This window comes from Botrytis porri (genome assembly GCF_014898465.1).
Source record: "Botrytis porri strain MUCL 3234 chromosome Unknown BPOR_004, whole genome shotgun sequence".
NCBI classification, from domain to species: Eukaryota; Fungi; Ascomycota; class Leotiomycetes; order Helotiales; family Sclerotiniaceae; genus Botrytis; species Botrytis porri.
This window is the reverse complement of record NW_024066078.1, coordinates 1947345-1960265: the sequence shown is the minus strand read 5'-3', so window position 1 is coordinate 1960265 and position 12921 is coordinate 1947345. Positions and strand designations below refer to the sequence as shown.

The 12921-nt window shown below is 43.1% G+C and overlaps 4 protein-coding genes across 4 annotated transcripts; 2 read left to right on the top strand and 2 right to left on the bottom strand.

The window, feature by feature from the left end:
- Positions 1-2352: 2352 nt before the first annotated feature.
- EAF01_003514 (uncharacterized protein) lies at positions 2353-2553 on the bottom strand (the record flags this gene model as incomplete). The annotated part of the gene is made up of 1 exon (XM_038911768.1): positions 2353-2553. One exon carries the CDS (start codon positions 2551-2553, stop codon positions 2353-2355), a length of 201 nt encoding a protein of 66 aa, XP_038773003.1.
- A 950-nt stretch (positions 2554-3503) lies between these two features.
- Positions 3504-6604, top strand: EAF01_003513 (uncharacterized protein). Its single transcript, XM_038911767.1, has 5 exons — positions 3504-4396; positions 4539-4697; positions 4768-5029; positions 5166-5983; positions 6045-6604. Exons 1-5 carry the CDS (start codon positions 4121-4123, stop codon positions 6216-6218), a joined length of 1689 nt encoding a protein of 562 aa, XP_038773002.1. The 5' UTR covers positions 3504-4120; the 3' UTR covers positions 6219-6604.
- Positions 6605-7934: 1330 nt separating this feature from the next.
- On the top strand, positions 7935-10231 carry EAF01_003512 (uncharacterized protein; the record flags this gene model as incomplete). The annotated part of the gene is made up of 5 exons (XM_038911766.1): positions 7935-8062; positions 8120-8421; positions 8547-8603; positions 8656-9451; positions 9514-10231. 5 exons carry the CDS (start codon positions 7935-7937, stop codon positions 10229-10231), a joined length of 2001 nt encoding a protein of 666 aa, XP_038773001.1.
- Positions 10232-10477: 246 nt separating this feature from the next.
- EAF01_003511 (uncharacterized protein) lies at positions 10478-12755 on the bottom strand (the record flags this gene model as incomplete). The annotated part of the gene is made up of 5 exons (XM_038911765.1): positions 10478-10528; positions 10653-12064; positions 12126-12491; positions 12548-12616; positions 12677-12755. The coding sequence occupies 5 exons, from the start codon at positions 12753-12755 to the stop codon at positions 10478-10480; spliced, it is 1977 nt and encodes a 658-aa protein (XP_038773000.1).
- Between the last annotated feature and the right edge of the window lie 166 nt (positions 12756-12921).

Here is a 12921-nt window from a genome sequence, read left to right as displayed (position 1 = left end):
ATTAATTTTTCTTCATCAACTATTGCCGAAATTGTATGTAAAGTTTCAGGAGTTCAAATTGTTCGGGACCAGCAAGATATTAAGAAGGATTCCTCCAATATTCCAGGTATTATGTAGCTTGCTCGTATGAAATCCACAGATAAGTGATCCTAGATTGAACCCGTTCTTCTACACCAAAAAAATTACAACAAATAGCTTGCGAACAAGAATGAGAAATAACGAGCGTGAAAGTCGACCGCAAATCGCAGATTGACGAAAAAGATGTTTGAAAAAACAAAGTGTAATATGTCTATGATGAGATACTTGAGCGAGAGGTAGGATGGTGAAGTGTGAACGCGTAAAAGATCACTTAAAGACTAAGGACAACTCGGTGTTGTTGCTTGCCCCCTAGAGGTCGATCTTACTATCCTAAGCATATCGGATGCCTAAAGCCTACAACCCAGGATGAGATGGAATATTTTTAATCGCAAGCCGTCCTGAAATGGAATATAGTGGGACTAATAGGGCAGTAAACTGAATTTTGACACGAGCTGCCATGCTAGTTGAGCGCACGAAAGTCTTGGGTGCCAGGGGTAATCCACACGGGCGTCATTGGACGGGCCATTAACTCAGAGAGAAAAGTAGTGGGGATCGACTTTGATCCATTGCTTTAGATATCCTTTTCAAATAAATAAATCCCCAAACACGAGTTCCACTGTTGCTTTCCGCGTGTGATTTACGACCAATGATAATAACAAAATTAGAGAGATAACGCCGATTGTGGCATTCTAGATACCACCGTATAAGCATTGATTTGAGTTTTCGTCTAACTCAATTAAATTTAGCATCTATGCCACGCCGCACAGAACTTTCCCGAATCACGTAAGGATTTTTAGAAGAAGAAAAAAAAAACGTGAAGGGTCTGGCTCGTCCTTCCAATGGTAAGCCTTAGCTAGCTAGCTATCCGCACCCTATATTTGCTATCGATCTGGCTCATTGAGTCAACAAAATAGCTTCTTTGCCGGTAGATATAAAAGAGTACAATTGAACACAGGTGTTTGGTGTAACCTAATGTTCAAATCGTATACCAAACATGAGAAATTGGCAAGGGTGAAGAACAGCCACATACCGGGGCTCTGGAAGGCTAATTGGTGAGACATCAAGTTTCCCTGATTAGAAGGCTGAGGACTTCGAGCAGGGTAGCCGTTCCGTGTAGGGGTATGGTGCTCAGGGATTGGGAATTGGGGGAGAGGAAGATACGAGATTTCTCACGCTGTTTTCCGAGAGATACATTCTGATACGTACACGCTAAAAGGTAGATACTGCACTAGGCTTGATATGTAATGATTAATAACGAACGAGATGGCTCTCCTCTCCTTTGTATGGTAGAATACCCCGTAGCTGTACGATTCGTGAGATAAAAGTCAAGCCAAATAAGCGAGTAGATGGGTGCGACCGATAATCCACAATAATTGGACACAATGTTGACTGAATACGATCCGTCCCTGTGAAAAGTTTCCGCATTGTGAATAAGCTCCAAAGATCAAAAGTTTGTGCCCCTTAACCATTATTTTCATATTTTCCCATATTTCCTGACTCATATGCGGTGTAAAGTACAACAAGACCTCCATTGGAAATTTGGGTATAAATTCAGATGCCGCATGTGTCAATTTTATTCCTTTTTGGTGGCCATCAATGGGAGATGGGATGAATCTGTTTCTGCATTAACATCTGTGCATCGCTGCATATGGATTGGTCATCTATCGACAGCGACGGATAAGTTCCAGTACGGTTGTAGTCTGTAGATAAGCATGGGATGCGATAAATTGCAGCAGAATGATACGTTCAATTAAGGTGTGGCGGGAGAATATCGATAGGCAGGGTAAAGCGCACCAACCACGATTCAATCTGAAATCCTAAGTCCTGACCGGCTCCCTTCTTTATGAAGCCTGTTTCGGACATTTGATAAGCAACAGTTGTAGGTGTTTAGGAAAAATCGACATTGTGCTCCGTAAAAAGTTCCAGCAAGGCAAAGTCGAAGGAAGAGAAGGAAACGACATGCCGGATCATGGATTTTAGGATAGCCGAGCCTAGTCACCGCAATGCCGCTTTGTAATACTTTCCATACAAATCAAGAAAAGTCTGTAGCTCGAGAATAATTGATACTAGGTAGGTAAAATGAATCAACGTAATAGAAACCAGTTGAAAAGCTTCGCCAAATTCCAATGAATGAAACTTTAAGAAGATTTGCTTAAGATTACCAAGGCATTGAATTACTTGAGTGCTAGCAAGTATGAAAGCTTATGCAAATTTTATGCTGCAATGCTAAAAGAAATGAAATGTCATGTCTGCAGGATTCCCGTCCTTTTCTCCTTAGCTCACATTGCTTTTTTTTCTCTTCTTCTTCTTTTTTCCTCCTCCTACAGCGTTCCTTGCTTCGATCTGTCTCAACTTCCTCATAATGTCGAAATCCAATGCAATAATAGTAGAGATACTTACCGACGAACTACCCTTGAATTTCAACCCACTGCATCTCGTATGGAAAACGGATTTAACCGTTGTAGTTGGAATCATGATGATCAGTCCATCGATCAACAATAAAATTGGAAAGAGACAAAAAAACCTTATGCCAAACCTAAACTTAATGATGGAAATCTGAGGCTGTCCGGCGTAGCAGTGAGTATATGTGTAGAGTTGGTCCACAGAGGGGCGTTGAGTGTGATGAACACGAGAGGATGAAATAATGGAGAAGTTGCAAGAAGAGATCGAATTTTGTCCGAGGTTATAGGAAATCTTGGTAGAAGGCGATATTTGATCTGTGGAACCCCTATCTATCCTGATCATCACCGCACTATTACGATCCCTCCGTCCGCACCTTTTAGTAGGTAGTTATAGTGATTGTTTGGCAAAACTTTGTGCTGAAGTCAGAACCCTTCGGAATACTTTAGACTTCTAGCTCAAAGGCTATTTGACGGCTGCGATAGCTTCCTCAAATATAGGTACGGGTACTTTATATCGATTCTCTGTGCCATTTCCAGTGGCGGTCTGGCTCAGTCGATTTCCAGTTAAAAACCACCAAGTTGACCCAAAAGTTTAGCAAACAATATTACTAAATTATGCGACTATTGTATTAATCAATTCTCGAAAAAGCAGTATTGTTTGTACACCGAGATTTCCCCCCCTCAGTAGTAACATACCAGACCAAAGTGTAATCAATGTGGACTAATTGTACGCAGTAGTTGGTACCTTAGTGGTCAGTACCCCTGACTAGAAATTCTCATCCCCTATCTTTTGCACCGCCAAGTCATTATGTGCAGGATTTAAGATTAACAAAGGCGGGGATCTATCTACCATCCACGTTGAAATAGGTACAGTGGCTTAAGAAGTGGTTCAAATACGAACAGCTAATTTGTCAAATTGATCAAGGACGTGCCAGCCTGCCAGTCCCCACGGTGTTCAACAAGTTCAACAAGGCCTTTCCTTTACACATGACACCTCAATCTGGGTTCAAATTGCTGAATTGGGAATTAAGAATTTTCGGAGATCTTGGGATTGACATGATCAAATCGAAGTTTAGAAGCTTGAAACTTAGAGGAACGTTTGCTGGGTAAGTAGGGTAGATCGCGGGTGTTCATTTCCCGCCATAATTACCCTTAATCCTGCTATTATTGTAGGTAAATACCTAGTAATGTTGGTGACACTGCAGTCTGCTTCTTGATTCTTCTTCCTCCTACCATACCTTTCCCATGTCCCCAAAATATCTTTACAACCTCCTCCCCGTCCACTCCCAATTTTAGCCTGATTCCATTATCCTTCCAAATCGGTTCTCGAAAAAGTCAGCCCGTTTGGTAGATAGTACAGTCGGAGGATCTCCTATCTACTAGACTGCATCAAGTGCAAGCGTTAGGACATCCACCGTGCCAAGAAAATCCTATCTCTCTCTATCTCGGGTCGTAGTAGACCACTGATAATTTTTTGCGTCGATTGTCACTCGTTATTGTATTCTGCGTCAGAGAAAGCAAATTGATTACATTGTCGACGCCAGTCTAATCAGCTTCTTGTTTGGAGTTCAGTCTTCTTTGTTTTTATGCGACATTCGAGATAGTGGCGGTATCGAGTTACGAGTTTACGATTTGAAATCATGTTGACCACGTCGGAGAGGAAAACTTCGACGGCATTCGTTACTTGGTCAATGTTGTTGGTGGTGTTGTTGACGTCCTTCGTGAAAGATGTTCACGCTGCCACTTCAGACGATTGGAGAAGCCAATCTATATATCAAATTATCACGGATCGATTCGCAAGAACGGATGGCTCGACTACCTATGCGTGTAACAATACAGCACAACTGTATTGCGGTGGGACCTTTCAAGGAATTATCAACCAGCTAGATTACATCCAGGACATGGGATTTACGGCTGTGAGTCTTTCTATCTTAGCTTCTCTTTATGCTCTTCGTATGAATGATACTTCTCTCTGTCGTGTCTCGTACGACCGTGGCGATGAAAGATAGGAAAATCCAACAGCCTGGACATCGTGAACTGACTTGATGCCAAACTTAGATCTGGATTTCACCGGTTGTACAGAATATCAACGAAACAACGAAATATGGGCAAGGCTATCATGGATTCTGGAGTCAAGATATCACTAAGATCAACGAACATTTTGGAACAGCAGATGATCTCAAGCTCTTGTCGTCGACCTTGCACGATCGTGGCATGGTAAGCTGCATTCACATTCGCAACTTCATCATATAGAACATGAGCTCTAATTCAAGTGTGCGCACTACAGTATCTGATGATCGATGCGGTTATTAACGACATGGCCTACGCTGGTAAAGGGAGCGCAGTCGATTACTCTACTCTAGTTCCGTTCAACAAGAAAGAATACTTCCATCCTTTCTGTTATATTACCGATTATTCAAACGCAACAAACTTCCAGAACTGTTGGCTGGGAGACGATACAGTTTCATTGCCAGATCTGGACACCGAATCTGACTTTGTCAAGCAAACATGGGAGACCTGGGTAACAGAAATGGTCGCCAATTATTCACGTATGTACTTCTGATCATGAATCTTACTTACCCCTTGCTCTTTCTGGAAGTCTTGGTTGTGGGGAAATCTGGGGAATATTAATGCACAATACAATATATTGCAACAAGAGTGGACTAACATAAACCCAAACTCTAGTTGACGGCCTTCGTATCGATGCCGCCAAACACGTCGACAAGCCTTTCTGGCCTGACTTCCAAAAAGCTGCTAATGTATTCACTATCGGTGAGGTCTTTGACGAGCTGCCTACCAATGCATGCGAGTGGGCTGTCGATGCTCTCTCTTCTGTCCTCAATTATCCTGCCTGGTATTACATCACGTCTATTCTATCAAACTCGACGAATGGTATGGGAAGTTTAAGCTACCAATTCGATCAAACCCAGCGATACTGTTACGATACTACACTTCTTGGTACTTTTAGTGAGAATCATGACGTTGCTCGTTTTGGATCCTACACGAGTGACGTGTCTCAAAGGAAAAATGCCCTCACATTCGACTTTTTTACAGACGGTATTCCTGTTGTATATTACGGAGCCGAGCAAGGCCTTGACGGTGAAAACGACCCTCAAAACCGTGGAGCTCTTTGGCTAAATCCAACTGGGTATGATACTACCGCAGTTCTGTATCAACATATAAAAACTATGAATACCGCGCGCAATGCCGTCAACAATTACATGATAGCCACCAATTACTCTAATTGGAGTCCTTACTGGGCATACAAAGCCTCTGTCATAAAACAGACAGACGACGTATTGGTGTTTAGGAAAGGATTGGTCCATTCGATCGTCACAGCTATCACCAATGTCGGTACCGAGGGAGCGGCTGTTGGACCTTACTACATCGAAGACACCAATTTTAGCGAAGGAAATCTCCTCATTGAAATCTTGAGTTGTAATAGCACTGTTGCAGGATTCGGTGGAGCGTTCACCCTCACCTTGACGAAAGGAGAGCCACAGGTATGTCGACATAGTTTCAACGCATGTGCGTAATGTATATGAGTGCTAATTTTTGAAATAGATTTGGATGCCAGGCTCCCTTTTGGTCAACACCACGCTCTGTCCAACTCCCATGAAGGATGTCAACAAAACACACCCCTCATCCACCAGCAAATCTCTATCATCTCACACATCGCCATCATTAGGCCCAATCTTTACCGCATTTTTACTATCGTCGCTGTTCTTCTTCTCTTAATGACCCTTATGTAAAGCATTGGGTTGCGTTTTGGCGTTTGGGATTGAGTTATTGGGGAAAGGAATAATTGCATGATTGCAGGTAGTCTGTCACATTGTAAGATTGGAGAGAGATTAATTTAGCACGGGATACGGGAAGGAGTAGTTGATTCGGCGATTGTTACGAATGGTTGAACTTCATGGTGGGCGATTAGAAAGAACATCGACCACACAAGGTGGCATGAATTATCGGAGAAATTCGAACTGTATACAGACATGGGAGATGAACATGTCGTTACATATTTCTTGTATATATTTTAAAGAGGAGGACTATATTCATTTGAAAATACAAAGAAAGGGGTATGTATAGACGAATCTTAATACAAATGCCACCAACCTTCCAAATCCACATTACTGTACCTTTTGAATTAATGTATTTTTGACTCGGTGTGCCTTCTACTGTAATTATATATCCCGCTCCTTGACTTGATTTTCATTTTGTAACTTGAAATGAAGTCTTCTCTTGGTATCACAAACTTTGAGAATCTCACTTACACAAGCTTACACAACATCACACACCTTGGAGCGTACAACCCATAGCCACCAACAAATTATTCCTATGCATACTAAGGTTATCACAATCGACTAGGCATGAAAAGAATCTTAGGGTGGCTGATAAGGCTGAGAAAAGCATTTTGTGTGCAATGCAATATCAGGCTCAGACTACCAGCGGAGATCAAAATAAGAGTTCCATCTGTCAGACGCAGGGGAAATAATTCATCTCATGTAAGTCAGACGGACGCAGGGGCATTCTTTCTGGGTGCATCGCTGTGTCCCTCGCCGCTATACACGTGAATACGAAGCAACGGCGAATACGAAATGTCGGAATTGTCATTCAGGGGCGTGAGCCTCATCACTTCAATACGGAGATGCACTTGAAATCTGTACGAAGATGAGATATTGTATTATTCATATTAAATAGCTGAAGTTGAGAGAAACTTAGGTATCCATGGGTAATGTTTATGGCTTTCGGTGGTTGTCTTACGGGTGGAGGATTTAGGGCTGGGTAGCGTGGTGGGAGTAACCGTTGTAGTGTGGTACGAAAGATAATAAATGCCTACCTAGGTATCTGCAGTATAGCTGTTATGGTACCCTAAGGCTGAGTTTGAGAGAAACAATATCTATCTAGTCATCAAAAGTCCGGGATGAATATAGAACGTGTAATTTTCCGTCTTGACTCATTCAATTGTAGACTTCTCACGAGTCAGCCAAACTGAGTGTTGTACACCAGCTGCATGCCTCCATGCTTAGAATATTGGAGAAGGATGACTGGTGACGTACAAAAAACGAATCTTTACGATCTTCTTTAGAGCCTACACGTCTGCCAAGACGATACATCGAAATAGGAAGGCCGGAGTTGATGGCCTTCCACAACATTATTGGAGCGCATCTCGACATTGAAGAGTCCCAGTGATGACGCGGGGTATACTTGTAGAATTCTCCGCATTCCCCATATTACCCCTCGTATATTTTACGATATTGATATCTGATTGATGCGAAAGATTGAACAGCCGTAGGATTGAGAAACTATAAGTCTTGGAATGGATTCAATGGTACATTGCAAGCTGCATATCCGAAACTCTCACAAGAGTCCGAGGAAGATGAAAAGTAGAAATATCGTAGAAAGACTGCAAGTTTCATGTTAATCTCTTGAAATTATCGTGATTTAATTTTGAAAATGCACTCTCTTGATTTTTCGGGACAGCAATGGCTGCTTCTCTCTTTGCTTTCTCAATCCGTTACTGCACTTCCACAAAATCTTAAACCCCGAATCAACAATGGTCTAGCCATCACTCCACCTATGGGGTAGGTATCTCCCTTTCTCTCCTGGATTCATTTTCAACCTCTCTAACCAAAAACTAGTTGGAACTCTTATAACCATTATTCTTGTTCCCCCAATGAAACTATTATCCATAGTAACGCACAAGCTCTCGTTTCTCTTGGTCTCTCTGATCTCGGTTACCATTATGTGACTGTGGATTGCGGATGGACTTTGCCTGACAGAACTTCTAACGGAACATTAACTTGGAATCCTGACCGATTTCCAAGTGGATATTCAGCTTTGGGAGATTTTATTCATGGGTTGGGCTTGGGCTTTGGAGTTTATTCGGATTCTGGGGTGCAAATGTGTATGACTGGAACCCCAGCACAAGTGGGCAGTTTATGTGAGTTCAGTACTGATTGTTACGGTTGAGATGGCCAAAAGGTTCGGTGGGAATAAGAGACTTTCTAGGAATATCTTCTCAATTAAAAGGTTCATATCAGGAAAATGAATGCTAACAACCAAAAGATCACGAACTGACAGATGCACAAACATTCGCGTCATGGGGAGCAGATCTACTGAAATGTACACTTCACATCCAAATCAACACAACGAAGTTTCAAGCTAACAATCTCAGATGATAACTGCTATTCCGATGCAGCAACTGGATATCCAAACACCAATTATGTACCCTCGACATCTCCATCTGTCAGATATCAGAATATGACCGATGCTTTAGCCACTCTCAGCAAACCCATTCTTTTCCAGATTTGCGATTGGGGCGTTGATTTTCCTTCTACGTGGGCTCCAGCTATGGGAAACACGTGGCGCATCACCAACGATATTATTCCATCCTACTCCACTGTGTCCCGAATTTTGAACCAGGCTGTACCACAGACATCTTTCGCTGGTCCTGGGCAATGGCTCGATCTTGATATGTTGGAGGTGGGGAATAATGTCTTTACCACTACTGAGGAAGAAACTCATTTTAGTCTATGGGCGATTCTGAAAAGTCCATTGGTCATAGGAGCAGCATTAAAGGATCCGTTGACGAGTATTAGCTCTGCCTCTTTGGCTATTCTTAGTAACAAAGACGTTGTAAGTTATAACCAGGATAGCTTGGGCGTTGCAGCAAGTTTCCGAAGGAGATGGACAGCGGATGGTTATGAAGTATGGGCGGGACCATTGAGTGGGAATCGCACTGTTGTCGCGCTCATTAATCTTCAAAATACGGAAAGGACACTTACTTTGAATTTTCCAGATGTGGGACTGCAAAAGGCAGGTACTCTTAAGGATGTCTGGGCCAATATTAGTTCGAGGAACGTTCTGACCTCTTGGTCTGCGAACGTGGGTGCCCATGGAACGATGCTTCTGGAACTTGGAGAGACGACTGCAGCGGGTACATATGCCACTGATGACGCTGCTGTTTCTGGGTACGTTTGTCACCATAATCCTTTGTTCGTTCTTTGATACTTGAAGACTAATTTGATCGTAGCTCAAATATCACATTTTCTAAAATCTACGCCCAAACCTCGAGCTCTAACTACACAGCTACACTACATTTTAATACCACCTCCACCTCCTTAACAACCTTCACTGTCGCCTCAAAGAAATACACACTTCCCGTTGGCTCAACATCCCTCGCTATAGGCCCCCTCTCATTCACAGCAAATAGCACAAACACTCTATCCATAGCCTCCTCCTCCACTCTACTCCCACACTCTCTCACCATCACATCACCTCCCGCAACATTCTACTCCTCATCCAGCATGAGTATCTCCGGCACCGCGACGCACGTAACTTGCAACACCAACTACTGTACTCCCAGCGGAACCAAAATCGGGGACTTAACCCCCAGCGGGTCCGCTTCCATTACCGTCAATTCCCCTTCAACATCCACTGCTACTTCTTCTACAAAATACCTCTCTGTCTACTTCTGCAATAACGATATTGCATTCAGTACTTCGTGGACTACGGGCACTAATACAAGAAATATGACGATTAGCGTTAATGGCGTAGTAACACGCGCCGAGTTTCCACTGAGTGGGAAGAGTTCGGAATTATTTCGGACGAAGGGGTGGCAGGATACGGGTATTTTTGGGGTATTGACTAGTGGGTGGAAAGTTGGAAGTAACGTTTTGACATTCAGCAATGCAGCGGGAGGATTGGTAGATTATGCGGTGGATTTGGTGGGGGTAGATGTTTATTGGTGATTCACTTGCGCGGATGTAGTAAGGAGAGAATGGGTCTGTAAATCATGTAGTCGCACTGGTATAGATATCTCTTGTAAATTACTCCAAGTTCTGGTAGAAAGTAATATGTGCATTGAATTCATGAATATATACAGCTCAATCTGTTGGTCGGAACTATATGTATGTACACCAAAGCTCATGATTCAAGATATTCGCACGCCATAATGTACTCTGAAAATTGCCTCACTCGAAATAATCATTCCACACTTATGTGAATGTGATATTCACGCTATTCTGTCCTTGAATTCTCGGGAAGAACTATATCGGTATTAGTATTGTATTGGGTTCGGTGTGCTTAAACAAGAAGCGAGGTAAATGAAGGGGTAATATGGAAAGGGAAGCGAGGTATGCCAAACCAAGTTGAATTTTAGAACAAACTTACTTCAAGTGTCAAAATAACTTTCTGAGAAGAGCTATTGATAGCAGTTAATCCCGCAACAGGAATCGTCAATCCAGCACTACTACTCGTCCAAGCGCCCCAGGTCCATCGAGCTTGTTGTAATGGTCCCAAATACTCGGTCCACGCATCACCAGAAACCATGTACGACCCATCTGCATTCAAAGCCTTGATAGCTGCCACTTGTGGGAGTCCGGCATAGTTGATTGGGATTGTGAGATCTGTGGCAGTTTGTTTGGTGAAAGAGGTTTGTGAGAGGGTTGGAGTGGCCCATTGCACGATTTGTAGTTGGGAGGGAGCGCCCGCGGAGAAAGTCAAAGTTAAAGTGGCTTTGATGCCGGCGGCTGTGGTGGCGGAATAGAGGGTTGCGAGATAAGCTTGAGTGAAGGTTAGAACACCGGCTGAGGACATGCTGTACGAGGTGCTTGCTAGTGTTGTGCCCGTGGAGGTTTTGATAGATGTCAGGGTGTTTCCGTTCAAGAGGTATGAAACGGATTGTGCAACGACAGCATCGCCGACTTTATGGAAGAGATAAGCTGAAGAGTTCCAAGAGGTGGCGAGATAATCTGTCGAACTGTCTGCGAGGGAGTTGGAGACTCCTTTAACACCGTTGAAAAGTATAGACATGGAGATAGGATCAATCCAGGTATTTGTAGCACGATCCAAGAAATCGAGTCCATTGTCCCAGATTACATGAGCAAAATTGAAACTCTTGGCGGTTTTCACAAAATAGTCTGTATACTTCCATCGAGCGGCAGGCTCAACAAATTGAGGTGTAGCTTGCCATTCTCCAATCAATGTCGGAATTCCTGTGAAGTTACCTGCGAACTGTTGGAAGTCTGAAGTCAAGGTGGCTTTATCGGCATCAGATCCCCAGATAGTATCTCCCCAAGCGTCAAAAATCAACATGTAGGGTGAGTAATAATGAAATTGAAGACCCCAAGGTTGACTTGTATAAGTTGTGGGTTTGGTGAACCATTGCTGAGTATACACTGTATTCATCGAGAGACCTGAAAGGGTGACTACCCTTTGAGGGTTGTAACCTCCAGCCTGATTGATGGCCGCAAGAAAGAGAGTATTGAGTTTGTTAAGTTCGTTCGCATTCTCTTGTGTTGTTCCAGGTGGCTCATTGATAGCTTCAAAGAGCAATTTACTAGATTTGCACTTCATTCTCGTTCCGATTTGAGACCAAAGGGCGGAAAATTTCTCTTCGATCATGGTAAGATTGGCCCCACTAGCAGAGACATCTGCCCAAATCCAAGAATCATGATGGACATTGAGAATGACATACATTCCAGTAGCAAGGGCTTGGTCTACGACTGTTTCAACTCGGTCCATCCAAGTGGTATTGACGGTCCAACTGGGGGAAGAAGTTACAAAATGGTACGCCCATGTTGCTATAAATCTTGTCAGTACTATTGGAATCATGTTTGAGATGGAATTGGGGTGAGATCTTACCTGGTATTCTGACACTATTGAATCCTTCAGCCTTCACTGTTGAAAAGGTAGCAGCAGTGACAGCAGGATTATTCCAGGACCCTTCATCCGGGACAGCATCCAATGTATTCCCGAGATTCCACCCTGGGTTCAATGCAGCAAATGCGGCAGAAGCTGTGATTGGGGTGAATGCAGCAGTGCATGCTGATTGAACAGTTGAGGTTGCCGTCAAACTAGATTTCGAAGATGAAGTTGTGAGTGTAATTGGCTTAGAGGTTGTAGACGTTGTTGGTATAGAGGTTGCGGGTGTGGTACTAGACTTCGTTGTCGTAGTCAGGGTTGTTGGTACTGTGGTGGTAGCAGTACCCGGAATACACTGAGAGTAAACTACAGAAATCAGTATTTCTTCGTCAAGTAAAGTTACAACTTGATGGGATTCTTACACGCATTTTGAGATTGACAAATATATCCAGTAACGCAGGTAGTCGCTCCAGTCCAACTATTCCCACCACCTATCTTCAGATCAGTAACTAGGTATCAAGTAATGATAATATATTTTGGTGGAAATTTACACTGAGTATATCCTGCAGCCTGTGAGTATACTAACTCCACTGCCAAGGACAGCACGCTGAAAATTGCAGCAGTTTTCATGGCGTCAACGAGACCTCTATCAAGATAGGGAGATTAGAGATGACTACTTCTAATAGATTAATATCAACGGGACAATTTCATCTTAAGTACTTTAGCAAATATTGCAATTGATATTCAAAACGATCTTCATAACAATCCCGTCGGGCCATGGCATTCACTTGAATTG

Excerpts from the sequence above, each read along its gene's own strand:
- EAF01_003513 (XM_038911767.1), top strand. The coding sequence starts at position 4,121 with ATGTTGACCACGTCGGAGAGGAAAACTTCGACGGCATTCGTTACTTGG. Across the intron at positions 4,698-4,767 it reads CCTTGCACGATCGTGGCATG|TATCTGATGATCGATGCGGT; the intron begins GTAAGCTGCATT and ends TGCGCACTACAG. Across the intron at positions 5,030-5,165 it reads AATGGTCGCCAATTATTCAC|TTGACGGCCTTCGTATCGAT; the intron begins GTATGTACTTCT and ends CCCAAACTCTAG.